Source organism: Anabas testudineus, chromosome 23, assembly GCF_900324465.2.
Source record: "Anabas testudineus chromosome 23, fAnaTes1.2, whole genome shotgun sequence".
Taxonomy (NCBI): Eukaryota; Metazoa; Chordata; class Actinopteri; order Anabantiformes; family Anabantidae; genus Anabas; species Anabas testudineus.
Window position 1 is genome coordinate 5,108,507 of NC_046631.1, and position 26,321 is coordinate 5,134,827.

A 26,321-nucleotide genomic window follows, 5' to 3' on the forward strand; every position below is an offset into this window, starting at 1 on the left:
TGTGGAGGGACATAAATATGACACATTGTAGGTCACATTTTTAGCCAATGATTAAACTGAGGGTGGAAAGTAATGCAAGATATTGTCTTTCATGACAAGGTGACACACACACACACACACACACCTAGAGATCATTAACTTCAGCCTTGTCACTTGGCCCTGCTGCCATCATGCGGCCTTAACTTGCATCACTGTGCGCTCGGAGTTGGCCACGTCTCTCCCGATTTGACCAGCAGGCGGCGCTCCACAACCTCTACCCTAAACACTAGTGAGCTTAAAGCTGCTGATGAGAGGAATGTGCACATTTGTTTCTGCAGAAATCTATCCCTCTAATCCAAAAAGGGTTAAAGAGAGAAAAAACAGAATGAGCCATTTCTTGAAGTTGCACGTATTTATTTATTTACAAGAAAATACATCTTCATCTTTCAATGTAAAGTGACCTTAGTACATGATTTCTTTGAACAGATGACTTTTTCATTGATGTTCCTCTCTTGGTTCCTAGGTTAAAGAATACAGGTTCCTACACATGCACAATGAGATCGCAATAAAGGTTTAGGCTACTCTTACAGAAACCTAAAATAGAGGTCTAGAAAGTAATGATAGTGAGACCAAACTGTGCTAATTTCTGGTTTTGAGGGAAAATCACTGTTGATTTTTTGTTTTTTTTTTAAATTGTGGTTCAGGATAGTCTAATCAATATCTTAAAAAATGTGACTAATACTTTCTCAACCTTTCATAAATACTGATTGGACTGTCCTACACCACTGGAATAAAGTGAAATGTCAAATTGAGAAGTGGTTTTCTTTCGCATAATCCCAGTTCACACACCATGTGCCCATCACTATGTGGCTCTAATAAAATAAACGTTACATACACTGTTAACACAAATATAAAATTCTCAATTATGACACGCAAAAAAAAAAGACAAAAAAAAAACAAACTGTATGACCACTATAGTCATTGTCTTTGTAGCCTAAGGATTTGCTTTGTCATACATGATGGATACATTCAATCTCACAAAAGGGATGACAGAATGGGAGAGTTTCAGTATCAAATACAGTGTGTGTGTGTGTATATATATATATATATATATATATATATATATATATATATATATATATATATATATATATATATATATATATATATATATATAGGAAGGATGTCATTACAATAAACTCATTTTGGCCACCTAAACACAGCAAGAACAGAGCGTCTTACATGGAAAGTGTTAGTAATCTGGTTTAGTTGCACCTCCAGCATATAAAGAGCGACATTAGCATTCATGCAATGTCCTGTCTCTGGGCCACATGATTAGTGTAAGTCTAATATTCACTTCCCTGTTAGAGCTAACAGAAGTAAATATACTGAATACTACAGCCTGTTGCTGGCTTCGTCTGCCTTTTGGTGCTGGGCTTGTAGCTGACCCTGTTTATTAGAGCTGCTCAGTAAGGCAGTAAGTAAAATAGTTACTGTATATACCATTACAGTATTTAGAAGGGTCACACAGTGTGGTAGTGGCACTGTGCCCCACAGTGGGTGCTGGGTAGCTGACCCCGTTGTCCCCCTCGAGAGATCCACTCCTGTCTGTTGGTTCCTTAAAGTGACGCCTTTCACAATCAAGTAGTCGTGTGATCCATTATTAACCTAAAATAATGGATTGATTACAGCCACTTAAATATATAAAGGTTATGAATACAGATAGATTTGATTGATTCAGATTTGTCTTCATAGCTACCAGTTGCTAACCCCATATCCCATTAATAACTGGGGAGCAGTTAGACCTTAGTTTGGAAATGAACCCACAGATCACTCTTTCCCTATTATTTCCCAGAACACATACATTTTAAACAGAGGCCAGAAGAAAATCATTGAAACATGCAGCTAACACGTTAAAAAAAAGATCAAAAGCATCCAAAAAAGTGGGCACTCATACTCTTACCTCATTGTTTTATGGTGAGATAACGATATTTCTCACTTAATTAATTATTTTACTTAATTATTAAAGCTACGCTCATGCCTATAAATATCAGGCACTATCTGCCACTGTCTCCAGCTGACCTCATGTTCCAGTGTCACTTGGCGAACTCCGTGTCATTCAGTGGCTTGGGTGTCCTCCTGTCAACAGAGTTCGACTGATGGCACAGAAAAGATTAGTTATGCTGGGTCAGCAACACGAGTACAGAATGCCGTTTAAAAAAAGGCTTGCCATGCCGTTGCGAGATCTCCTACTGTAGCATGTCAACCGGCACAGCAAGCTGTAGGTCTGCTGCAGGCATGCTCTCCTGCCTACCAAAGTGTGGTTGTTTTGGTGCAGTCCAGATTATAGTTCGAAATCATCACAAAGCATACCACTTATCATTCCATTAAATATTAAAATAACTCATTAACATCCCAACTTTTAACTGGTTCGCCTTTTTCTCTTGTCACATTTGGGGATACAAAGATCTAAGTTTGTCCTTCAGTAGCCTATCAGCATCACTCTGAGCAGGCTGCATCCAAAGGCCCTTTTTGTTCGAGGACGCTAAAATATCATCCAAGAAAAGACGGTGCACTTTAAGATGCATCCAAACAGACCAACAAAAGGCCAGAGGAAGTCACTAAACCTAGGCGTGCATATGTAACTATATACATAATAAGGTTCGTATCAAATTAGACCAGCAGATGTAGTTATATACCAACAGTGCAGAAATACTTTCCTTATTTCTTTGCAGAGAATAACAAACCAAGGTGTAGTTTGTAATACAGCAGCGTGCTTGTTTGTAATCTGCTCATGATGTGACTGATTGTCCACCCTGTGCAAAGACAAGTCGGCACCGACATGCTGCTGCCCTCCCAAAACAGAGGCATGTTAACTAAACGGTGGCATATTGACGTTCGTACGCTGTGCTAGTCGCTCAGTCTTGTAAGTGACAAGGATCGAGCTCTGAATGAGAATGAGAACTATTAATGTCCGCTGTGTTTGTGCAACATCCAGGCCACACGTAGATCTACTGTACAGATTTCCCCATAGGCATGTGTCTAATGCGGTTCGTTCAACACATGAAAATGAATTTTACAGGGGAAGCATTAAATAAAAGGTGAAATTAGATCACTTGTTAAGCTTTAGGCTTGAGTTTAATGAATGAAATCACATGTACAACTATGTTCTATGGTGAAATCTGAAGAGCTCTCTAAGGAGCCAAGAGACAGTAAGCATGTACACACGGTAGCGAACCACAAAAGAAGATAACCTGCAGCTGCGACCACTGATTCAAAACTACCACGTGAGAACACAGCGTTCGTTCCTTTATCATAACAAAATGCCGTCAGTGTGGCAAATCTAACTTCACAGTATCACAACTTCAGATAAGTTGCTGGTAGCAAACACGGAGGCTGAAATAGGAAAAACAATCTCACTAGCAGCTGGAAAATCACCAGCACCTCATGTCAGCCGTTCGTCAGGAGGCAATTACTAACCTCTAAATTTCCCACTACTGCATATGAGCACTAGTGCGAAATGCACAAAGTACATACAAGCTTCATATACTTAATGATTATAAAGTATATGAAGCTTATACCTAATTATATCTAAGATAATGATACACTGATGATCAGTTACTCACTGTGGAGAGGTGAGTGTGTAATATGTTGTTATCGGCTGTTGATTGCCATTGCGTGTCATCTCATGCAATGTGCACACAAACAGGCACAAAGGGACCCAAAGAGCATGAGCAGCACTGCTGAGGGGTCCCAGCAGGCATCTGACACACAGCAGATACGTCAGTGTGTGCACATGCGTCTGACAGCTGCACTGTGTGAACAGCTACCTCGTGCACCATGTACGATAAACTGTATATCTACAACTGTTCACAGTCAGGCCAGACTTCCAGCTTGCTCCCCCTCCTTTCGAGGGGGCCTCTTTTCAGCCTGTTGTATTTGTTCAATAAACCATGAACCTATAGTTTTGGAGCTATACCTGTGTTACTAATTGTTCTAATAATAGAAGTCAGATTGGCTCTGCTAGCCATGCGTAAGACTGCAACTGAGCCGGTATCAGTGGTTCAATGATCTGCAATAATAAGGGCTAGGATGAGGTATAACATTTTAAAAATGTCCACAGCTAAATTAGGGAGGTATAAACAAATGTGGATCTTGCACAACCCAGTGTATACCGGGAACGAAATACTGCTTTGGATATGATTTAGTGGTTCTATATTAAAAGATTTCCATCTAAAAAGGCAGCTCTCGCCGTATTTCACCGTGCGCCACCACAGCAAACAGAAGCAGCCCTCCAAAAGCAGAGTAAAGTGCAGTAAAACAAACAATCAGTCCAAATTCAGATCTATCGGTTCTGTCGCTTCGAACTGTGGGAAAGAGGTTTTCAAAATGATGCACGACCAAATCAAACATTTGGAATCTTTCAAATGGAGCAAGCGGCCTTTGTGTGTTATAAGAGGGGAGGGGACATGCTTATGCTCACCCCCTCCACTTCTCCACTCGGAGCAGGGCAAAGGAGAGATTAAAAGCACAGGGAAAGGAGAGAGGAGAGCTGAAAGACTAACTGGCATTAAGGGCGCTTGTTTTTTAACGGGAGAGGCTCGGAGCAAAAGAGACAACAGAACAAAACAATCTAAGCTTCAAATACACCAACAACCCTCCAGATTTCATTTACTTTCATTGCCTCTCTGTCTCCCACATCTCCTCTCCTCCTCCTCCCCCTAACTTTAACTCTTCTCTTTCCCCCTTGTCTCTTGTCCCCCTCTGGGCCTCTTTCCCCACATACTCCCCCCCCGTCCCCTCCTCCCTTTCTTTCTCTCTCTCACTCCTCGGCTGTTTTGAGGACAGAGTCGTCTCCCAGGATCTTGCAGAGCTCGTTTAAGCGATGCTGCATCTTGGGAATGCCGGCCAGCTGAGCCTCCAGCCGCTGCTTCTCCTCGGTGAGCGAGAGGCGCGTTGCTGTGTCCAGCTGCTCGAAGCGCCACCCTCCCTCTCCGTCGAACTGCAGCAGGTGGGTGTGGTACTTCCTGGAGGCGGAGAAGAACGATTTAAAGAACTGGTGTCTTCCAGCAATTTGAATTTACTTTACTACCACTACTTTAGTGGACAGAATGTATTAAATTGTTGCTTTAAAGCATAATGAGTTTGGTGTGATGTGCCTCTTACCACAGGGAGGGTCTGTGTGTGATGGAGAGGAGGGAGATGCTGGCATCCTTGGCAGCCTGGAAAATCTTTCCCTCCACGTCAATGCTCACGGCGCTGGTACACTCATCCAACAGGGCATATTTAGGCCTAAATATACACAAGAGGGAGTGTTTTTATAATAGCTGTCGAGGCGACCCGTGATTTGAGATACATGGCAACATAGTAAAATGGTCACGTTGAAAATGCTCACATGCTAATGCTTGGCAAACTTGTTTACAATAATCGATTGTTAGCATAAAGATGTGCAAATTACCAGTGAATAGAAATGCTATTTTGAGGATGCCATTTGTCCTTACCTGTGGTAGAACATGCGAGCCATGCCCATCCTCTGCTTCTCACCTCCTGACAACACGTCCTTCCAGTCCATCTCAGCATCCCATCCTGGACAAAAAAAAAGATATTAGACTACATTGAGAGCACTTATTTCAAAGATGCTATTTAAAGATAGGGATACTTTGACATTGTAGAGCATGATGCAACCCAGGTTATTATTTTAGAGTTCTGAATTACACGGTGTTCCTAAACGCATCATGAACAGGCTGAATAAAGGTTTTGGACTATATGGTGATAATTGTTCTGCACACTTGTGTGCAGGCTGGTTTTTTATTCTGGGGGACAATTCTTCTGCTGTCGTGGAGCTGAAGTCTTCTCATCAGGACTCCAGGGTCATCACTCCAAGGCGGTGGTAGGAATCAAAGTAAAGGAGACTCTACTGAAGTACTAAGTACTAAGTACTGAAACGAATGCAACTCAGTGAGACCGTTAAAGAATCATTCAACAATAATTGAAGAACAATAAGAACTGACAACTGAATATTTAAGTTGACCTGACAATTATTTTATATGTTTATCTTGTGTTGATTTTCTTTTTAATTAATGATCTAAAGAAAGTTTTTTGTTCGTTTTGTCACCTTTGTTATTTATGTTACATTTTATAAATACATTCCTTTTACCATTTTTATAAGTGTGTATGTGGATTCCTAGTGGGATGGAGGTCTGTTCACTCTCTATATAGAGTTGCTACTGCCAGTCTCCTTACTGAACCTTGAATCTGAGTAACTGACCAGAACTGAATCACACTGTGCCTAAAACTCAGAAAACACAAAACAGATATCTTAGATACTCAGCCAGGTTCAGCAGTGTAGATTCTGATAGCCAGGGTAGGGCATAAGCCTACCAGGGGCTACAATGACACAAACTATTTTGAGTGAAATTTGGTCTTAGAAAGTTAATTTCCCCACCGTATTTAATCACAGTCTGTGCCGTTCTCAAAGACAAAAGAAAATCCCAGGCAGCTGGGTTAAATTGCATGTGTGTCTAATTCCGTGACTGCATGTGCATGAGTTTACCAGCGTGCGTGACCAAGACCTTTCCCTACATTTTCACAGTGCTGCCTTTCATAAATTAAAACCTCTTGCAGCTCTAAGCTTTGTACAGTAGTTAGCCGACAACAATGAGCTTGTTTGTTTGACACTGAGAGGAGAGCGGTTGCCAATTAGCCACATACTCAAGTTTAGGCAACACAATTAAAACCCAGTGTGCATAAGATCCGGCTTCAGGCTGGTGCACACATAACCAGCAAAAAACCTGCACTGCAGCTACAATTTGCAGTGAAACGTGAGCCACTTTTAAATGATTTGAGTCAAAACCTTTAAAAGAGTAGCATGTTAAAGTAGTAGGGGATTAGACCTAAAGTTACAGTAGTGGCTATCTCTTTTATTTGGCATTGGTGTGTGTTGTTTAGTCTCATGGTTATTTTGTTTAATCTACATTGTGAGGGCTGCTTTGTCTGTTAAACGTTCTGTTTTTTTTTGTTTTTTTTCCCCTGGTTATTATTCAGTCTGCAGACACACACAGCTCCACATCTTTGTAAAACTGTCTTCGTTAGTTAACCCACCTCCCTCTCTGGTGACTATGTGATTCAGGTTGACTATGTCCAAGATGGCCTCCAGGTCCCGGTCGCTCAGGCCTCTGGCAGCCATGTCCTCCACAGAGTCTGGGTAGATCACCTGGTCGCGCAGTGAACCCATGGACATGTATGGCCTGAGGAAACGCAGACAAGCCCACACACCTTAAACACTGAGTGTTTCTTTGTTGACCTCTTGATTTATGGAATGCACCACGTGCTAAAGAAAAGGGTGTTTAGATAGATTAACTTAATGAGAGAGGGAAAGAGAAAGCCACCTATCATGTACTGGATTCTGTTGCAGCTGCCAAGTGGCTGTCTCATCCTTTGTATTAAATATTCACCACTCTTTAGGAGAGAGTCAGCTGTACCTGCAGTTTTAAGTAGCCCTGGTTAAGATTACTTGAGGTCAGTTTGAGGACTAAAGATTCACTGGTGACCTTAGATGTTAGACCTGAAATTAATAAGATAGGACACCACAATCTCTATAGATCAACTCTGCTGCACTCCCTGATTGGGAGAAACTGTGATGGGAAAAGGTCCCTTCTTTCTGACTAAATCCAAATGAATTATTCATTAATTAATTAATTAAAGATCAAGTTAAACTAAAGTCTCAGATATTTTAACCTTGTGGTCTTTAAACCAGATTTTTCTTTTGTTTTAGCAGTATAATGAAGAAATGAAATTTCAACTCTTGTCTGGGTGGTAAATATTTCACTGTGGCCAGAGCTCTGGTTTCTCTTCACCTACACACACACATCGATCCTGTTACAAAGGATTAGATTACTGGTCGGGTTCACCTGTGCAGTGATCAAACTCTACAGTTGTTTCTGTAAAGCTCACAGTCGGATGGTATGTGCGGGAGTGTGTGTTTGTGTGTACCTCTGAGGGATGTAAAACATATGTTGAGGAGAGGGTTTGTGGAGCCGGCCACCGTAGACAGGCCACAAACCACTGAGGATCCTGAAGAGAGAGCTTTTCCCACAGCCGTTAGGCCCCGTGATCAACAGATGCATGCCCTCTTCTACCTGAAATGAAGACACAGTACTTTAACTCCACTGGAGCGCTAACACAGGCCACATAGACTTCAGGGGGTATGACAGTGAATGAGGGTTAAGAAAGAGAAGGTGAAACATTTAGCACCTGCAAATACTGTATATGAGTTAACACAGAAACCAGAGTTTGATGTTTGAGTATAGTAAGAGCCATTTTAGTGCTTTTTCATATGTTAGTTCATATTCAGTTGGGAAGAGTACAGCAAATAAGTGCAGTTGTCTAACCTCAAAGTTCAGGCAAGACACCACTATATCTCCGTTGGGCGTGATTATCGGTACGCTTTCACACACAATGCCTTTATCCACATCTATCACTTCACCTGGAGGGAAAAAAAACAGAGGAAGTTTAAAAAACAATCATAGTATGTGGGTATCAGAACAGAAAATGAAGGCTCTCTCTGCTAAGGCATAAGCATGGCATCCATATGGATGGGATAACTACAGTACAGAGCAGGATTTATGGGGTTAAGAGTCCCTTTTTATCTCTTTACTTATCGCCTGGTTTAGCTCTAACTAGAGAGTCATTCTCGGGTCAGATAGATGTTTACATAAAGATATTTATACAGTAAATCCAACATTTGATACTATCGATTGCTCGCTTACTAATCTAGTGATCTAGGAATTTATAACCAAGTAAGGGTTTAAGTTAAATCCATTATATTTTTACCAGTGTGTGTCCGGAAAGTGAAAATAGTCTGTAGTGAGTGTGAAATGTGAAGTGATTAGGAGGAAAGTCAACTGTAAAACCAGTAACTGAAGAACTCAGTTGTAAAAAGAGAGATTATAAAAATTTCCTCCTGATAATTAAATACAGCAGGAGTTGCATGTTCCAGCCTACCCTTTATCTCCAGTGGCCCATCTATGTGCATCTCAGGCTTGCTCTTCTTCTCTGCTCCTGTGGTGGCTGATAGAGAGGAGCGCTTGTACACACCCCTCTGGACATCCTCAAACACCAAGAACATGTTGTGGACTCGTGCCGTGTAGCCTGCCAGCTCTGTGACCTGTCCCAGAACACACACGGAGGTCAAAGTCATTTGTTGCTTAATGTCAGGGTGATGTTAGCGTGACCTAACGTTACACGTCACTATTATGGCCATGAGCTGATAAAACGGTGTGGGTTTGTGTGTGAAAGTGCATTTGAGGTGTGTTGTAGAGTAGATAAAAAAATAAAAATGACAATTTGATGGAAATTTATATGATACACATCGTAGTGGTTCCCTAAATTGTTGTATTATAAATTGTACGTTAAAAATAATGGTTAAATGGTACATTGAGCCAAACATAATGGATGTTTGAAAAAGAGAGGTACATAAGTTCAAGTAGTTAAAATTGATAAATAGCTAAATATAATGAATAAAGTGTGTGTAAAACAACGTATAAATAACAACAATGTCCCAAAATGGCGGATTCTGTGATCATGTTATTAGTAGTGTATGACTTTTTGTAATCTAGAGTATACACTCTGGTCAAAGCTGCCCGCTGTTGTGTGTTTGTTTACTTCGTGTAAAGTGAGCACATGCGCTGGCAAACCTATTGTACGGCACGTTTTCATTCACCATCTGACAGAGAGGGTACATAAATATAAATTAAATCAAACACAAACCGCACTGAGCGTGTTCTGTATTAACATATAATGAAGCTCATAGGGAAAGGAGGAAGAATGGTGCAGAAATCAACCACTTGATTTGGCTTTATGCACCCTGCAGTGAGCAAATACAGGCTGTTGATGCAGCTGGATTATATTAAACAGCAAATACCAATTCTGGGAATTCATGGACACCATGTGGAGTTTCAAGGATGAGACTGACTCGGAAAAGAAAGGAGGCAAAACACAAATAATATTGGAAGTGTCTGAAGAAGGAGGGAGAGTTGAGTGTTTTGTATGAAATGGTGAAAGTATGAATTACTTAAGCCACAACAGCTTATTTCAACTCTTTGTTCATTTTCGTCTTTAAACCGGTGTACATGTGAGTTTGTGTTTGTTGTTGCCTTGTAGCTTCATGTTAGTAATGTAGTGCCACGTCATCCGAGTGAGGACAACCCCAATGTGCCAAGTGTTTAAGTACATACTGTGAAGAAAAAGTGAGAAAGAGATAGAGAAGCGTGGGTGTAAAGATCAGCAGATGGAAGATTATTCACAGCTTGGCTCAGCCTTGAAAGAAGGAGCTGTGGACACATACGAACATATACACACACACACACACACACACACAACATTGCTGATTCACTGCTGGCTGACCTACAGTGACATGAGCGGCAGTGAATTCAATCTTGAGGTATTGATGCCTGTGAAAGATGTCTTTATTAAATTCTATTGGTATGATTAGAGCGAATGCAGCCTAACACGGCTTGGCTCAGCTGTCTCTTCGTGGCAGAAAATCTAGCATTTATTTCGACAGAATGATCGATTTGGATATTATTATATATTAGGTTCAGTGAGGTGTTCAGTGTTTGGTTAATCTTGATGTCCGCACGACATGTTAACGTACATGGTTCTGTGGGTACCCCCTTTCAAATGGATGCAATCAAACACTGCTTAATAGCTTCAGAAATACAAGTCATCCACAAAAAAATATAAAATATTAAATGAAATATTGTATTTTGTGACCTAGTTCCCAATAGTTAGGTACCAAACAGTTAAAAGGACTATAAATAGATATGTTCCGCTTTTGTTTTGTAACTGTAGCTACTGTACTGATACGCAGATACTGTAGATTTTAAGTCCGGTCTGAGAAAACACAGGCTTGCGAAAGGAAAAACGAACTGAGTGAACCAACAGATGATCTGGCTACTTACTCGCACACACATGAATGACAAACAAATACACACACTGTACGCTGTCGTATTAAAGTGGCAGTGTTACACTTGCCTCAGGAATGTGCTCCGTATCTGCTGCCTGTAAAGCTGCACATGCACATTTCATTCACACTTCACAGTCTCCCGCCTTTACATGCAGGGGCTTGCTGCTGCATGCAGGCTAAAAATTCATAACCGCCAGATAGGAGTTTTGCATGAGAGCAAGAAAATGACAGTCCAGACAATCTTCTCTGCCACATTCGTGCATATTACCGAAAAAAGACTCGCACTACAATTTCACAGACGTTTAAGCTTTTTTTTCTCACGCGGGTGTGTTTGTGCATGGCTCTGCAGAGTTATATTTTGGTGGGTGGAAAGTGGTACAGTGGGTAGTTTTGAGAGGAGGTGACTCACAGTTAAGGAAGTAGACAATAGCACGCTACACTTTTAAACAAGCCTCAATTCCTTCCTCTCACCACATGTTCAGACTGTTAATAGACACACACAGACAGACAAGATAGTTCACCTGACCTTTGCTTAGATACTACACACTTTACCAAGGAAATTACTGGATAGCCTGAAAAAATACACGCCAAAACACAGTGTGGGCTGTGATCAAAAGTAGACAAGTACACTCCAGCTGCACACTACAAATGTGTTGCAGCTAAATCCTCTTACGGACTTCAAAATGCAGCCAGCCCTCAACTGAATGCATGAAAGGGTCTTGCTATTTTATTTATTTATTTTTTTTGGATTAAAATGCAATGAGAGATCAGGGTTTTGGCCATCAATGAACAAGTCCCTTCATTCATTGACTTTTTTCTTTTCTTTTGGGGCTCAAATACATTCCTGCGCATGCATGGCTTTCACACGAGGAAACAAAAAAAAGGAGTTGGGGCGTACAGTACATGTAAATGTTCAGCCACGTCAAAGTCAATTCAAACACTAGCCAATGTGGACTTCTTCCTGGACGTGCTGAGAAAATCATTCATCTTACTGTTACAGGATAATTACACAGCGGAAGATAGAACCAGTGGTTGTTTGGCATTTTCTGATAGAAAATATATATAACATTTTCTAAATAAGGCAGATAATTGCAGATTCTTCTAATAGCAAATCGTTTCTCGACAAGTGTGCAAAGCAGGTTTCTAAGCACATAGGAGAGCTCGGTGCGTCATTGTTTTTTTAAGGGCTACTTTCAAACGTGTGACATGATCATTCAATAATTAGCCATATTTTGGTAAATAAATAACAGACTATTCCATAGTTCTAACAATAATTATAGGTAATTAACAATAGTCAATAGTTTTTTGCAGCCTAAGTGTGCAGGGACGTTTGTTTTAATATTTCCTGTAAGAACGAAGATATAATAGATAGATAGAAATAATGAGATAAAGAGAGCCCCCAAGTCAGAGGTGGACAGGTCATTTCTTTCATTTAAGTACATTAACTTCAGCATGCCGTGCCCTCACCTCTTTGTAGGAGGACATGATCCTCTCGATGGCATCGGCTCCTGAGGCCAAGAGGTTACGGGCCGTGGTGAAAGCCTCTGTCCTCTCACTCACCATCACCTGCGTCTGACCATCTGCACTTTCTAGGGCATGGACAAAAGACACAGGAGGAAGTGTGAGACAAAATAGAAGTTCCTTAAATAACTTCTTGAAATAGCAGCGGCGGCAGCACAGTGGTAGTGCTGATCAGAGAAAGTATTCTACAGAATGGGGAGTGTGTGTGTGTGTGTGTGTGTGTGTGGGGGGGGGGGGGGGGGCGTTACTGTTTACACAAATGTTAATCAGCTCTTTCTTGAGGAGGAAGCTCTTGGTTTGGAGATGCTAATTGCCCTCATGTGCACTTTGCAATGTGCCCACATCACAAGTGCTATTGTAATGGCCCTTTTACTACCCATCTAATAGAGATCGGCCAAGTTTGCTTTCACAGACAGGTGAAATCTGGGCTTTTGGTGGTTTTGTGAAAGCAACAAGTGATGTAATGTTTGTAGAACTTTCTTACCGTTGTCAGCGAAGCCGGTGGCTGTGATGATTGGCACGGCCACCATCACAAGGCCGCAGCTGCTCCACACATACTTCATGAGGAACTGCTCGATCATGATGTACCAAAGACGCTTGGACAGGATCAGATTCATCTGATTCGCCAGTGCCCTGTAGCACTTCTGCAGCTGACGCATCTCCATCTGCAACACACAGTAGATTACAGTCACTCTTTGCTTTTTTAATGGACCATTCTGTATCATAGTAGGTTTTAACTTGGGATTTACCTCAACTAAAATGGTCCTAGTGCTTGTAACATATGTTAATTAACAGGACAGGTAGTGTTCCACTGGTTCCACTTCCATCCAAAGCCACAACATCATCACTTCTACATAATCATTCCCACTGCCTACCTTGTGTCCCCTGTAGAAAGCTATTTCCTCAGCATTTGCAATGATCCTGGAGTGCACATAGCGCAGGTAACCCTTCCTATGAGCCTCCTCGGCCACCAGCTTGCCAAACCTGGGCGAGCATGCACGGAGCACCTTCGCCGTGGCAAAGACAACCAGCCCGGCCAGCAGGGTCGGCCCGCTGGCGTTGGCGCCCCTGGATCTGGCGGTCTGGATCAGCGTGTAGGAGGTCAGCATCACGTCCAGTATAGGCTTGGTGAGATTAGAATAGAGATGGGCCACCGACTGGGAAAACATCATGACGTCCTCGGTGAGAGACTGGTCCGGGTTGGCGAGCCTCCCGTCCATGTTGCTGACTTTGTAGTAGGTCTGATCGGTGAAGTAGGTCCGGTACGCATGGTGCACCAGCCTGGTGCGGAAGGCCAGGGCCAGTTTGCACTCCAAGTACCGGATGGCGCTGTTGACGAACGTGGCCGGGATGGCGATGAGGAGCCATTTGATCAGCTGGATGATGAAGCGCTTGGGTTTCTTCTCCACGATCGTTTTGACGATCTTGCCGTCCAAGCTGGCCACGTAGATGGACAGAAACGTCCTGGATATCAGCGCCACCGAGTGCAAGGAGAGCAAACCGAGCTCTTTGGACACAAGCTTGGGGAAGAGGATTTTCCCAAGTTCGAGGATCTGCTTGAAAAATTCGGCGTTCACCCCCGGGGACACCTTCTTCTCGTCCGCAGCGTCTATCTGTGATCCCGCCGAGCAAACCGAGCCGTTCTCCGCCGACGCTCGCCGATTATTCCCGGGATCGGTGTTCTTGCAGAGCTGCCTGCAGATGATGGGGTACAGTGTTTTGACACCGTAAACAGCAGCCGCGAGATACACGGCTCGCTTCGCCGCAACCGTGCGGTCCCATTTCACTTTGGACGCCGCATCGAGGATGTTGGACATTTTGCAAGCGTTACTCGTCTCTTCTTACGATCGTTACAATACCCATCCCCCAAAACTCCATTCACAGCACCGACATAAAAAAGACAGAAGGACTTCTGATGGCTGGATCGATGTGGACGAACCCGATCCGTGTACCGCTACATCCTGCTTTTTTTGTCCCAGCGTCAAGCGACAGACGCCACACACGTACACTTCCGGTTAACGTCGCCAAAATAAAAGCTGGAGGTCACCCTTCGCTACCCTGCACGGATGTGTGCAGCGTGTCGTCTGGGTGGCAGTTTCACCACGGCTTTTACTTTATGACGATAGATCTCCGCAGTGTTTTTACTAACTTGATGCAGCTGATTTCCTTCCTACGCCTGTCGTGCGGCTTTTTTCATTGGTTACGCCCCCGGTCGAACACGATTGGCTGCGTGATGGACGTAGAATGAGGCGACACTGTTTACCGGAACCACCGTGAAGGACTCTGCAAACGTGTTAAACGCAATTTTAATCTGCAGAAAACCAACCTTTAAACTTTCACACAATCGCTGATGACACGATCAGTGACACTTATACGCGATTAGGGACATTTATGAGAGGCGCGTGGGAGGATAGTGGGTTCTCCTCGCGCTTCTTCGCGTCTTTAAACAGCTTTAGCTAGTTAGCGTTAGCTGGCTAACAACAACAACAACAACAAAAAAAATGCCATACACACTTTAGTTTAACTCTTTCACACTCACAGCCCGGGCGTTGTCATTGTTCCTGTTTATATGTAAAGCTGTTAAAATGAATTGGGTCGGTGGTTCAAGGTAAGAGAGAGAATAACGCAGGTATGGAGATGTTTATGTTAGCATGTAACGTAACGTTAGCTAAGCTAATGTAACGTTAACGAGTCTCGTTACAGGAACCGGTTAGTGATGAAGAATGATGCAAAAAAGCAAAGGGTGAGACATGTCCATGAAGTAACAGCAGTACTCCTCTGTGCATATGTCCAGTTAAACATGAGCATTTGGATATTTCCTCCCAGGAGTTCTTTGAAAAGAGAAAAATGCAACAGAAACTGAAACAGCTGGGATTACCTCTTCCAGCATCCCCTCCAGGAGCTAGTTCCGGTAGTATGGACCTGGTGACTTTGTTTGTTGTCAACCAGATTGCCGCTAAGAAAGACATTAAAGGTGAGAATTATTGTCAGATGAGACCCGAGACCCTCAAAAGGCAACCATCTGAATCAGTGAAAGGGAAAAAGTGAAGTGTTTGTGGTTTTCAGATCCTCCTAAAGTGGCTGTTCTTGGCAGCTGTAAAGCAGGATCCAAGCATAAGAGACGTGAATCTCTTGTTCTCCCCATGAGTCCCTGTTCTCCATCACACCTGAGTCTAGCCGAGAGCCCATCCCAGCACAGGTAGAACTAAAAGCAACCTACAGTATATCCAACACTGGAATATCTCTCGCACCGTCTCTCCCTGCTGCTGTTGGTGTTAAAATATTGTGATGCAGCATCACACAGCTTCATTTCAGTAGAACCAGCTTTAGCGTGAGAGTAAGCAGAGTGGCATAGATGATATAAAGTACATGCTGAATACCACTGATTGTATCAATTTGATGTCAATATTTAGTGTTCAAGGAATCAGAAAGAGAACTCACGTTATTCCACAAGGGTTCAAATGTCGGCAGGTTAGTCCATTTTCAGCTATACATATTATACTTTTAAGTGTAAACAAGCTTATCTTAGTGAAATATGCTGAACATGAACAAATGTTTAAACCGTTTGGCTAAAAAGTCGCTTTTCTGTACCCTAGCTGTCACCAGTGCTGGAGTCAGCTTTCTCAGACAACAGTGCATCCGACTACCTGCCACCCAGAGCTGATCCCCTGAGCCCCTTCTCTACTTCATCAGCCTCCTCAGGACAAGGTGGCTTTATTTAAATCTACATGACATAACAGTTCCCATGCATTTTTAGTTTGCTTCAGGATATTTTATGCAGTCAATGAATTAAAAGCCACGTCAAACTGCTCTCTTCAGGAATATTCCCCCTGCAGTTCAGTTTTCAGCAGAGAAGCCAGACTCAGACTCAGCCACAGCCCTACCGCTCCCCTCCACCATGGGACTCCTCAGAATTAGAGCAGACCAAGGTAGTGAAAAGCGAGTTAGCATTAATACACATTAATATAATACCATCATTCCATAGTTATAGTTGCATTAATTAGACAGACACAGAAAGTACATGCTTAAATTAATGTTATACTCAAGGTCAGTATTAACATCCAGAGAATTTTATTTTAGAACTTTATTTTTCTAGTTTCAGCCTTTCTCCCAGCCCAGAGGTATGACACACGATAACCCCTGGTCCTGTGCCTCAAACCCACTTGTCTACCAACTGGAGACACCAAAAGCAGCCCAAGTCCTGTTTGGAAATGCTGAACCAGAGTGAGAACAACACTAGAATTACTCTTTTCTGTCCTTGATTTAACTGATCATGTTGTAACCACTAAAAACATGTGTGTTATCACAGTAAAATGGAGATAAGACAGGATGCAAGACAAGACGTCAGATTCTCTTTCAGCCAACCAGCAGTGGATGAGCCCATTTTGGACTTCACGCTTAACCAGTTGGAAACTGAGCAGCAGTTTGAGGAGGATGTCTTTCGAGGTTTCTTTAATGATGAATATAAAAGAGAAGGTAATGTCTGCCTGAAAATTTTTAAACAAGCACATTGACTCTTCTCTTTCCTCACATCATCATAAAATTTAATTCCAGCTAAATATGTGGGAAGGGCAAAATCAAAAATATATCTCAAAGATGAAACACCAATTAAATCTGCAACACCACAGTAAGTGTGTAGTTCATATCTAATCTAATCATTTTTTTATTATTATTGAAATGTAACACACTTTATCTTAATGCTCTATCTCTGCTGTCAGAACTGTTCCAGACTCAGAGTGTGGGGTGGAGGTAAGCTTGCTCATAAATGGGAGTGTGTTACTGTGAATTAAGCCCTCTATTGCCACCACATGGTGCAGTTTGTAATCACCATGGAGCTAATTTAACAAACAGTAGAAGTTTTTGATTAACAGAATTTTATGGTTAACTGAGCTGCTAACAATATTAGAATGTTTGTTAATTTCTTCTTATGGGAATATACTATTTACTATTACTTTATATGAGGGCACAGTGCATTTTAGAAGGGGGGCACTTTCTGTATTTTAACTGTGTTTTATCTACAGCACCCCAACGGCACCTACACAAACCTTTGTAAGTCTTAAGCATGCTTGTTAAGCATGAAGCAACCCATTTATTGTGGATATGCTGGAGGAAGAACAAAACATTGAATACGTGTTTTTTTCATTCCCACAGCGGGACCTGGAGACAAGGCAAGCCCCATGAATGGCTGTGAATATTTGCCAAGCTACTCTTGTGAAGGGGGTTACCTTAGTTCAGACTCAAGTGATGTAAGTTAAATTACATTTAACGTTTTATCCATCCTGATATTGTACGGTGACCTGCTGTTTAGATTCACCTTATTTTTTTAAAATGTCCATGTTGACTGGCTCTCTCTTAAATCAAACATGTTCGAGCCACTGTAAAGTCTACCTTTAGTTTTTGTATTTAAAAGCATTGCTGTATACAAACACATCATCATCCAACACCTATTAGTAAAATGTTCCTTGCACATTGCCCCCCTGTGTTGTCTTGAACCAAATGTAATGTGTATCACTTGCATTATTGCTGAAATTAATAAAGCAGAGTGTCAGCCTTCAGCAACATCTGACATAAACACTTGTCTAACTGCATTTTAGGAAGAAGAATGCTGTCAGCCACGTGTCAACTCTCCTGATCTTTCATGTATTAATCAGGCCTGTTGTGCAGATACTCCAAGAACTAACCAGGGCTCTCAGGGAAAACCAAGGCTAAAACACGCCGAGCCCAGGTCTTCCACTCCTCTCATAAAAGCTAAAATGGACCTCAGAGATCTGAAAGTTATAGAGTATGTGGCTCGCCCAGATACAGTGTGTGGAATTATTGGCCAAGAGCTAAGTAGCAGCACAGCTCAGTGTTTATCTCCTCATTCTCTGGCTCAAACTCAGAGCTGTGGCCTTTGCAAATGCAAAAAAACATCTGGTGAAACACGAGAAGTGGGAACTCAAACTGTCCCCACAGTTGAGACACGTGATGCCTCGAGTCAATGCGGTGACAGTGTGACCAAAGATCCTGAGTACCTACCACCTGTTGATGTGTCTGTGCAGCATCCAGCCACAGGGAGGCAAACTAATACTGCCGCAGAGCCAAACACACACACAGTCTCATCAGAGAACTGGGGTGGAGGAAAGTATATGTTTTGGAGCATCAATTCCAAGGATTATACCCCGTCAGGAAGCTGCACTTCGAACAAATTCAGCAAAAGTGACAACTCAGTGATCCCAAAAAGTCCCATTAACTCTTTTCTAGATGCTCTGATCGTGGCAGATGACAAAGGTACGATGTATAAGTGAAAAATTAAGTGTCTCTTTAGATAGACTTACCACTTACTGACTGGTAAACGCCAGTTATCGGTTTTTATTTAGGTAAGAAGACTGGAGAGATTGGAGGTGAGACAGGGCAACAAGAAAATGGCCCTATGATGAAAAACCTCTCAGATGAAGTACGGGAGGGCATCAGCCACCAGAGTTAACAGACTCTCAGGAGAGGGTGAAACACTTCAGGAAATAGCCGACATTTTGCTCCTGCTCAAGCAGAGGAAGGAGGGATGTGAAGGACGGACTGAATTAGAGGAGACAAATGAAGGCAACAGGAAGAAGTATGTTTGTTCTGTGTGTTTTTTAATTCAAAGCTGTTGAAGCACTGAAAACCATAAATTTCATAGTGTTTGTTCTTAATGTTACAGTAGAGACACAATAAAATAAAGCCCCCAAAGGCTTATTCTGATTCATATGTTTATTTCTTTCCCATATACATATTCAAGTGTTAAGATTTCATGAAGATATTTATTTTATAGAATATAAACTCTAGCAAAACATTTACAGCTTAGACAATCAAATATACTATACAGCACTCTTTTAATCAGCATCTTTGTAGTTCCTCATAAACTGTAGAAACACATGGAATTGGTTCACATAGAAAAAATTGCAACCATTTCACCAAAAGTACATATTAAACATTCCCACTCTGGCAGAGAGCGGCGTTAACATAACTGGGAGTTAAGGGCTGAACACCACATTATTGTCGGCAGCCTGAAACAATCACATTAAATATTTGGTTTACACAAGTTCTCAATACGTAATTTGTGTTATGAAGCTCCATCTGTATGTGTTCCATCTGTAATAATACTTTTAAGAGAGCTCATCCTGGACCAGGTGAAACTAACAGTTAAAACTTTTTTATAAGTTTGTTTACAGCACAGTTATAGAGTTTCTTTATGTTATGTTATTACTGCTGTATGAGACAATTATGGTACTACTTCCCTTTATACGTTCTCCCATTTCCATAGGCATCTGTGTGTCTTGAAAATACCAAAAATACTCGATGCAAATACTGCTCAGCTTTGACGGGACACTGCATTGTGCCATGGCATTTGAAGAACAGTTTTGGATTTGAAAAGTTTATTAAAAAGAGGCATTAAATCTTATGAACTCGTGACAGGTCAGGACCCACATGCTAAAAATAATAATGCCATGCATGTTCATAAACACACTAACAGCACAGCCTGTCGTTTACTTATTTACCTGTTTGTTACACACAGTTACTCCGTGTTCTACTTTCAAATTGTTGTTGCTACACAGAAACCTACAGGTATTTGACTAACAAGGTGTAACCTCACACAGCTTTACAACTTTACAAAACAACACCGGCAAGTTACACTAAAGCCTACTCCTCGACTTTTGACACGACAACCACATAAATGATATGCTCTGCAGTTTGTACATAAGGCTATGGAGGAAGACAAAAACAGAATAAAAAAACTGATCAAATCACAGTAAAAAATTCCAGTACAGATAAAATAAAAAAGCTACGTAGACCTACAGTTGATATCTTAACGTGATATGATGATACAAACATGATCAAGTGGGCATGTGACTGAAAATGGCCATTAGGCACCTTCACCATACACAGGCACTAATATTATCATGTTAAGATAGAATTAAATACTTCAAAATCTTAATTATAAAACCTACATTTTTACTTTACCACTACAGACAGATCAAACTGGTGGTCTTTGCTGGATACTAAAAGTACAGTACACCCAGGAAGAGCAACCAGCACTGCTTCATGACACACACATATTCATAACATTGGTTCATAGTGTAGGTTTTTGGTAAATTAAAATTACATATACTACTCTTCGTAGTATTGTTTCATTTTAAGGGGTTAAGTATGTCACACTATTAAAGGCGAGAAACTGAAAGAAATGGTGCAGAAAAACAAAAATTAATAAATAAACTATAGCAACAGAACTTAAATTGCTCTCAGCGCTGCTAGAGTGGTGGTTTTCTTTATGAGGCACCCACTGACAGTATGTATACGTTTGATAAAACAATATTGTGCACATCTCTGGTGTTTGCTTTTCATAAAAACGTCAAAGTAAGACGGTCGTGATGAGGAAGCAACAGCAGGGTGCTATGCTACAAGCTCGAACAACATTTAATTGAGACGTGGTACGTATAGAAAGGCATAATGGTACTACAGATACAGCTGCTGTTTTCCCGAGACCACATGTACTGTACATTTTCCAGTTCTCAGTGGGAACAAATTCTGACATGATGATCTAGGTTGTTATACTTTTTTAATACTTTACATATATAAATCATAATGATCAGTGAATGTACAAAATATTAAGGACCTCTTCCTGACACTGAGCCGTCATCATCATCTGTGGATTTCATGAGACAATAAGAGATCCTTATATTTTGGATATTTGAGGGATCAACAGTCATGTTTCCTGTCAAAGTGTCTGAACCTTTATGTAAGTTTCTGTAAGTTGTATCTGTTATATCTGAGATTTCAGCCAAAGGCCTTTAAAACTTTTATTTATCACCTCCTAGTGCAGCTCACACATAAAAAGAAAATGATCACTCAGCTACCCTGCATGTGTCAGTAATCATCAAAAACCAGAGGGAGTATACCAACACCATACCTCTCCCTAATCCACATCTGATGCGTCGTTGTCTGATAGATGGTAGTTTGAACCTTTGACTCGAATGTACTCAACCTGCCGCCCCTCGTCTGAATCAGAGGCTCCGCAGGAACAAAGCTGGTTTTCGAACAACGCCTCGATCTCCTCCAGACGCCGGCCTTTGGTCTCCGGCAGGCATCCATAGATAAAGATGAAACCCAGCAAGGCCAGGCTGGAGTAGAGGAAGAAAGCTCCTGGGAAGAGAAAATGTGCACGGAAGTGTTGTTTTCAGTCTGTCAGTCGGTCATCACACGATAAATGAGGAGTAGAATGAACACGTCAGTGTAAACAGCAGGGTTAATGGGAAGAAAATAACAATGCACCTGGAAACAAGCATTCATGCAAACAGTCACAGAGGATTAATGAGATTTCCCGGCTACTGTGATCTCTATTTTCTCCATGTAACAACAACACAACATGTCTATGACAACATCATTATGTTTTTTTTGTTTTTCATTTTCAGTGAATGAATCTTAGAAGTGAGTGAATGACTGAAATCGATCATTAACCCGCTGCATCACCCCTGGTGGATCGATTGCCAGCTCCATGAAAGGTCAGTTCCTTCCTGTCTGAGGAGAAACCCGCTGCTGAGCCACACTGACAGAGGAGGGGTGGAAGAGGGTTGGGGGGCGGCTTCAGGGTAACAGTCAGCTGTTACCTCCTTGACGTGAGGGAAAGATAAATGATTCCTAACCATGGGGAGTTGTGTAAGGACTGACTGAACTGGATGAGGGCTGGCAGCATTGATGGTGATCGTTCCTGACAGAGAAAACAGTAAAAGCTTTGTACTTACCATAGTAGGTGAAGAACTGAGCCAGATGGAGGAAGGTGAGCGACACCAGAATATTGAAGGTCCAGTTGACGCCGGCAGCGCAGGCATTCCCAGTGCTCCTCGCCCACAGTGGGTAGATTTCTGAGTTGATGGTCCAAGGCATTGGTCCCATACCTGAGAAATGAGAAAAGGAATGAGAGATACTGTAAGTCCAGTGGCACTGCTTTATGAAGAGGTGGAGAGCATGTTTTTTCTTTTTTTTATTTGATAGTATTAGTAAGGAAGCAGACAAGAAAGGTGGGCAAAGACATGCATCAAAATCCATTGGACAAATTCAAATTTTGACATGATGGTAGCACTAGAATAAAAGTCTGGGATCACCAAAGTTGATACATTTGCATGGAACACGACAAAACAACATTGTTAGAAACAGCTCAGAAATAGCTTAAGGAAAGTCACACTGCCAAAGCACAAGACTCCCTCACCTGGAGCGAAGGCAGCCAGGTAGAGCACCAATCCCAGTAAAACCAGCCAGGAGTAGGAGGTGGGACAGTAGTTGTAGGCCCAGTAGGTCTGATCTTTCATCAGGCTGGAGTTGGAGCATCTGAACACGCATGACTTGTGTTAGTCCATGTGTAATTTAACCACATCTTATCATATGGTAGAAAAATGTTTCCCACCACAGGACTGCATCCTGAATACACACACACACACACACACACCTACTCATGCAGTACCCCGTGGCTCACCTGCCCCATGCCGCTTGCTCGGTGGAGGCCTTATTGACTGGAACGCAGGAGGAGGTGAGGAGCGCCGAGCCATTCTCTCGGTAACAGAAACCACATCCGGGGTCAAGCATGCACGGCTCACACAGCCTGCAAGCCGAGACAGACAGCAGAGACACCCATCACTTCCTCGAACATGATGAATGAACCTGCACAGAAGCTCACGGGGGTCATGAATATTACATTTATCTTGTGTTGTCATGTGCCACTGTGTGTCAGTAATGTGATTAGCAGTCCACATGCCATCTTAAGGGTTCATCCCTAAATGGGACGCCCCATCTACAATGAGCAGGAGTGGCCTTCGGTGATTCTATTGCTCCTCTGATGCTGCCGTGGTCAGCGAGGGGGCGTGTGGGCTCATAGGGAGAAAAGTGAACTCAATGAAGCCACTACAGTGCGGTAGAAGCACTCATCTCTTCACATTACCTGTGTGTGTGTGTGTGTGTGTGTTGTGGCGTGCGTTACAGTGTGTGGGTGCTGGCCTGCAGAAAGTCCATTAGACATTGTTTGCTGTTATGATGAAAGACAGGTTGTTACACGAATTTCATCGCGTGGCTGTGTAAGTGATAGTAAATTGGAACATAGAAGCATCTGATCTGTGGCTCGCTTGAAAACACACTTAGGCTCTGAGTGTGTTTGAGTGTGTGTGTGTGTGTGTGTGTGTGTGTGCGGTGCTATGTGTTTTGTTGCTATTGGTGACTATAAAGTGAATTGGAGCTGATTTAGTCCTGAAGGTTTGGCCGATGATACAAGTCATATAGACATCTTTACACAATGAACTCATTGTTAACCACTTATTAATAAATGAGTGAAGCGACATATAAAAGTAAATGTTGTGTCTTGAAAAATAACTTTTATAATATAAAGAAGTGTCCTAAATATACACACTCCCTGTTTTGAACTGACCTTCAGCCAGGCTGCATACACAGTATATGATTAATTACTTTGTCGCTCTCTACTGAACAACACTCTGAACATTTTCAATAACTTCACCACCTGATATCCTCTTATATCCTTCGCACCTACCCCTCCGATACACATTTTAAGTACCCTGGAGTTCTTAAAAACTCTGATTTGGATTGGAGCATCGGAACATGTGGGATAATTGTTTTTTAACTGCAGTCTTTTCTTGGTGTGCTTGGTAAAATGTCTTTGTTTTGTAGCAGAGGAGGCTGTTTTTTACTCATCACTGTGTGGATTAGTGAGAGCTAGTACTTAAACTGTGTGTACTCACTGGTACTTGGAGCAGGTGGAGTTGGCCATGGCGGGGTCCAATGGGTGGAAGGTGACAGGAGGGCTGTGCTGGGCAGACATCAGAAAACCGATGGCCAGCAGACTCAAACTTAAACACGTTCCTGCAGAAGAAATGACACAGGCACATTAGTGTCTGTAGAAATCTTCTGTGACTGTGATCTCCTTGTTTCCGTCAGTACTGTACCTATAATACTGCCCAAAGTGAGTTTCCTGCGTCCGACTCTCTCCACCAGCCACACTCCCAGCAGGGTGAACAGGAAATTAGTGAGAGTGGTGAGCCCGGCCAACCAGATTGCCAACCTGTCATCCCGCACTCCTGACATTTGCAGGATGGTGGCGCTATAGTACCTATGTGATACAGAGACAGAAGAAAAATTAAGTTGTTGCTGTGGCTTTAAAACCCACAAACTGTCTAGTTTAATAATGAAAAATGTTCCTTTAACAGACAACAATTCTACTTTATTACCAAAAACTTCATACCATTTCAATAAAAACGAATAATCGCGTTCTCCTCTCTGTGAGAATACCAACCACTCATCTAGAGACAATTACTGATTAGCTATAAATAGTCTCCTCTTCACTCTCTCCTCCTCCTCTCTCTTATACAGTATAATTATACTCGCAATCCTGGCACCATGTTGCTCCACGTAGGAAGATTAGCTCCAGTCATCATCAACAAGGCTCTAAAGAGGCTGTGGTCAACAATGCCGACACCTGCATGGGATTCGCTACCCACTTCAATCGCAACACAATGTAACTAAGTTAGAGGGGAAAGAGCATGAATGGGTATGCAGATGACAAATCCATACACCTGAAACTTGAATGACACGTACACCAGCAGAATATAAACACATACCGTTGAAAAGAATTCAAAACCCCTGAGACAACACAGATACAAAGGATGTAATACTCATTTAAGAAAAGGCCAAAATAAAAAAAAGTCTCGGGCATTGTGTGCCTCTCTGTGTCTCTACAGGCAACTCAGAATTAGCATTCTGCTTTTCATCTCTTCAGAAGCATTGTTATCTCTCTCTTGCTCGCTCCCTCACTTCCCCAAAACAAAGACATTCGGTAGAAGGATTTGCATAATAACACTTTACTTTTCTGCCACGCTACCCAGTCGAGACAGAACTAGAAAAACGCCGTGAAGTTCCGGGTTTAAAAGCTTGACCGTCAGGTGTGCGAGGTGATAAAAGTAACAGAAAAGTGCATTAGTCGTCTGCAGACTCAGATATATATATATATATATACCAGCAAATGCATGTGCTGAATGGACACACACAGAGATGCAGATATGTTCTTTCTCTCTCCTTCTCACACACACACACACACACACACAGATGCACGCACACGGGAGGACAAGTTGGTTTTTGGAGCAGCAGCGGGAGTAAAAGCACTATTTCTGTTGTCAGCGGTGGCGCCTGCTGTGATCCATCTCCAGCCCTGCATCTTACTGATTAAAGCACACAGACTTATACACACTTTAACGCTGTGCTCTGACTTCAAAACGCCTGCAAGAGACAGTGAGGGATCATTTTTTCTGACTACTGCGACAAGAAGTGCGTTAAACATTAGAAACACCATCTCAGACTTTTCAAAAAACCCCCGACAGCCCCTCGAGGGGTGAACTTGTCTAACTTCTAATAACTGTGATTACACTTCTCTGTGTCCCCGGCAAAGTCCTCCGCTGTGAAGTTTTTGGTACAGGTGGCTGCATTTTCTTTTGTGCTTGTGCTAATTCTTTGGATCTCCTTAAAGGCAACATCAGCTTTGCTCATGAGTGAGCTTTTTACTTTCACTCACTTTGCAGTGTCAGGGGAAAAGTAGTAGTAGGAGTAATTTTGGTGATCAATGCACAAACAAGCACTGGAGCTCAGTAGCCTCATGGAATTATCTCCTAATACAAACACTGTGGTACAGCCAGAGTCGTCTTCAAAATAGCAAGTTAACCAAAATCTGGTTCCCGGCGAAGACGGGGGACTGTGGTTAGGGTTGGAAAATAAGGTCGACTGGGTTTGTCATGAGGTGTCTGATTCAGTGTTTATTTTATTAATAAGAGCCACACACTGAGAACAATAA

The 26,321-nt window shown here is 42.2% G+C and overlaps 3 protein-coding genes across 3 annotated transcripts in view; 1 reads left to right on the forward strand and 2 right to left on the reverse strand.

Moving 5' to 3' along the window:
• Positions 1-1,154: 1,154 nt before the first annotated feature.
• Positions 1,155-14,457, reverse strand: LOC113163773 (ATP-binding cassette sub-family D member 2-like). The gene is made up of 10 exons (XM_026362724.1): positions 13,342-14,457; positions 12,951-13,131; positions 12,413-12,534; positions 8,983-9,145; positions 8,370-8,464; positions 7,972-8,117; positions 7,081-7,226; positions 5,481-5,565; positions 5,146-5,271; positions 1,155-5,006 (listed from the first exon to the last, which is right to left on the reverse strand). The coding sequence occupies exons 1-10, from the start codon at positions 14,281-14,283 to the stop codon at positions 4,802-4,804; spliced, it is 2,211 nt and encodes a 736-aa protein (XP_026218509.1). The 5' UTR covers positions 14,284-14,457; the 3' UTR covers positions 1,155-4,801.
• A 134-nt stretch (positions 14,458-14,591) lies between these two features.
• LOC113164550 lies at positions 14,592-19,186 on the forward strand. Its single transcript, XM_026363894.1, has 15 exons — positions 14,592-15,074; positions 15,170-15,209; positions 15,293-15,440; positions 15,533-15,665; positions 15,880-15,937; positions 16,063-16,174; positions 16,286-16,395; positions 16,563-16,690; positions 16,776-16,942; positions 17,021-17,093; positions 17,185-17,215; positions 17,488-17,515; positions 17,618-17,712; positions 18,061-18,736; positions 18,826-19,186. Exons 1-15 carry the CDS (start codon positions 15,052-15,054, stop codon positions 18,930-18,932), a joined length of 1,929 nt encoding a protein of 642 aa, XP_026219679.1. The 5' UTR covers positions 14,592-15,051; the 3' UTR covers positions 18,933-19,186.
• Positions 19,187-21,125: 1,939 nt separating this feature from the next.
• The window catches only part of LOC113164549 (proton myo-inositol cotransporter), a 37,785-nt gene continuing 32,589 nt past the window's right edge, over positions 21,126-26,321 (reverse strand). The window contains exons 5-10 of the mRNA XM_026363893.1: positions 24,427-24,590; positions 24,223-24,343; positions 22,953-23,078; positions 22,689-22,807; positions 22,225-22,377; positions 21,126-21,625 (exon numbers count right to left, since the gene is read on the reverse strand). Coding sequence (XP_026219678.1) covers positions 21,399-21,625; positions 22,225-22,377; positions 22,689-22,807; positions 22,953-23,078; positions 24,223-24,343; positions 24,427-24,590 — 910 coding nt within the window. The 3' untranslated portion in view covers positions 21,126-21,398. The remainder of the gene's footprint in view (positions 21,626-22,224; positions 22,378-22,688; positions 22,808-22,952; positions 23,079-24,222; positions 24,344-24,426; positions 24,591-26,321) is intronic.

Coding starts and splice junctions, on each gene's coding strand:
- LOC113164550 (XM_026363894.1), top strand. CDS start 15,052: ATGAATTGGGTCGGTGGTTCAAG. Junction 16,691..16,775: donor TTTGGAAATGCTGAACCAGA/GTGAGAACAACA, acceptor GTGTTATCACAG/TAAAATGGAGATAAGACAGG. Junction 16,943..17,020: donor TGATGAATATAAAAGAGAAG/GTAATGTCTGCC, acceptor ATTTAATTCCAG/CTAAATATGTGGGAAGGGCA.
- LOC113163773 (XM_026362724.1), bottom strand. CDS start 14,283: ATGTCCAACATCCTCGATGCGGCGTCCAAAGTGAAATGGGACCGCACG. Junction 7,227..7,971: donor ATGTTTTACATCCCTCAGAG/GTACACACAAAC, acceptor GCGTTTCCTCAG/GCCATACATGTCCATGGGTT. Junction 5,566..7,080: donor CATAGTCACCAGAGAGGGAG/GTGGGTTAACTA, acceptor TTTTTTGTCCAG/GATGGGATGCTGAGATGGAC.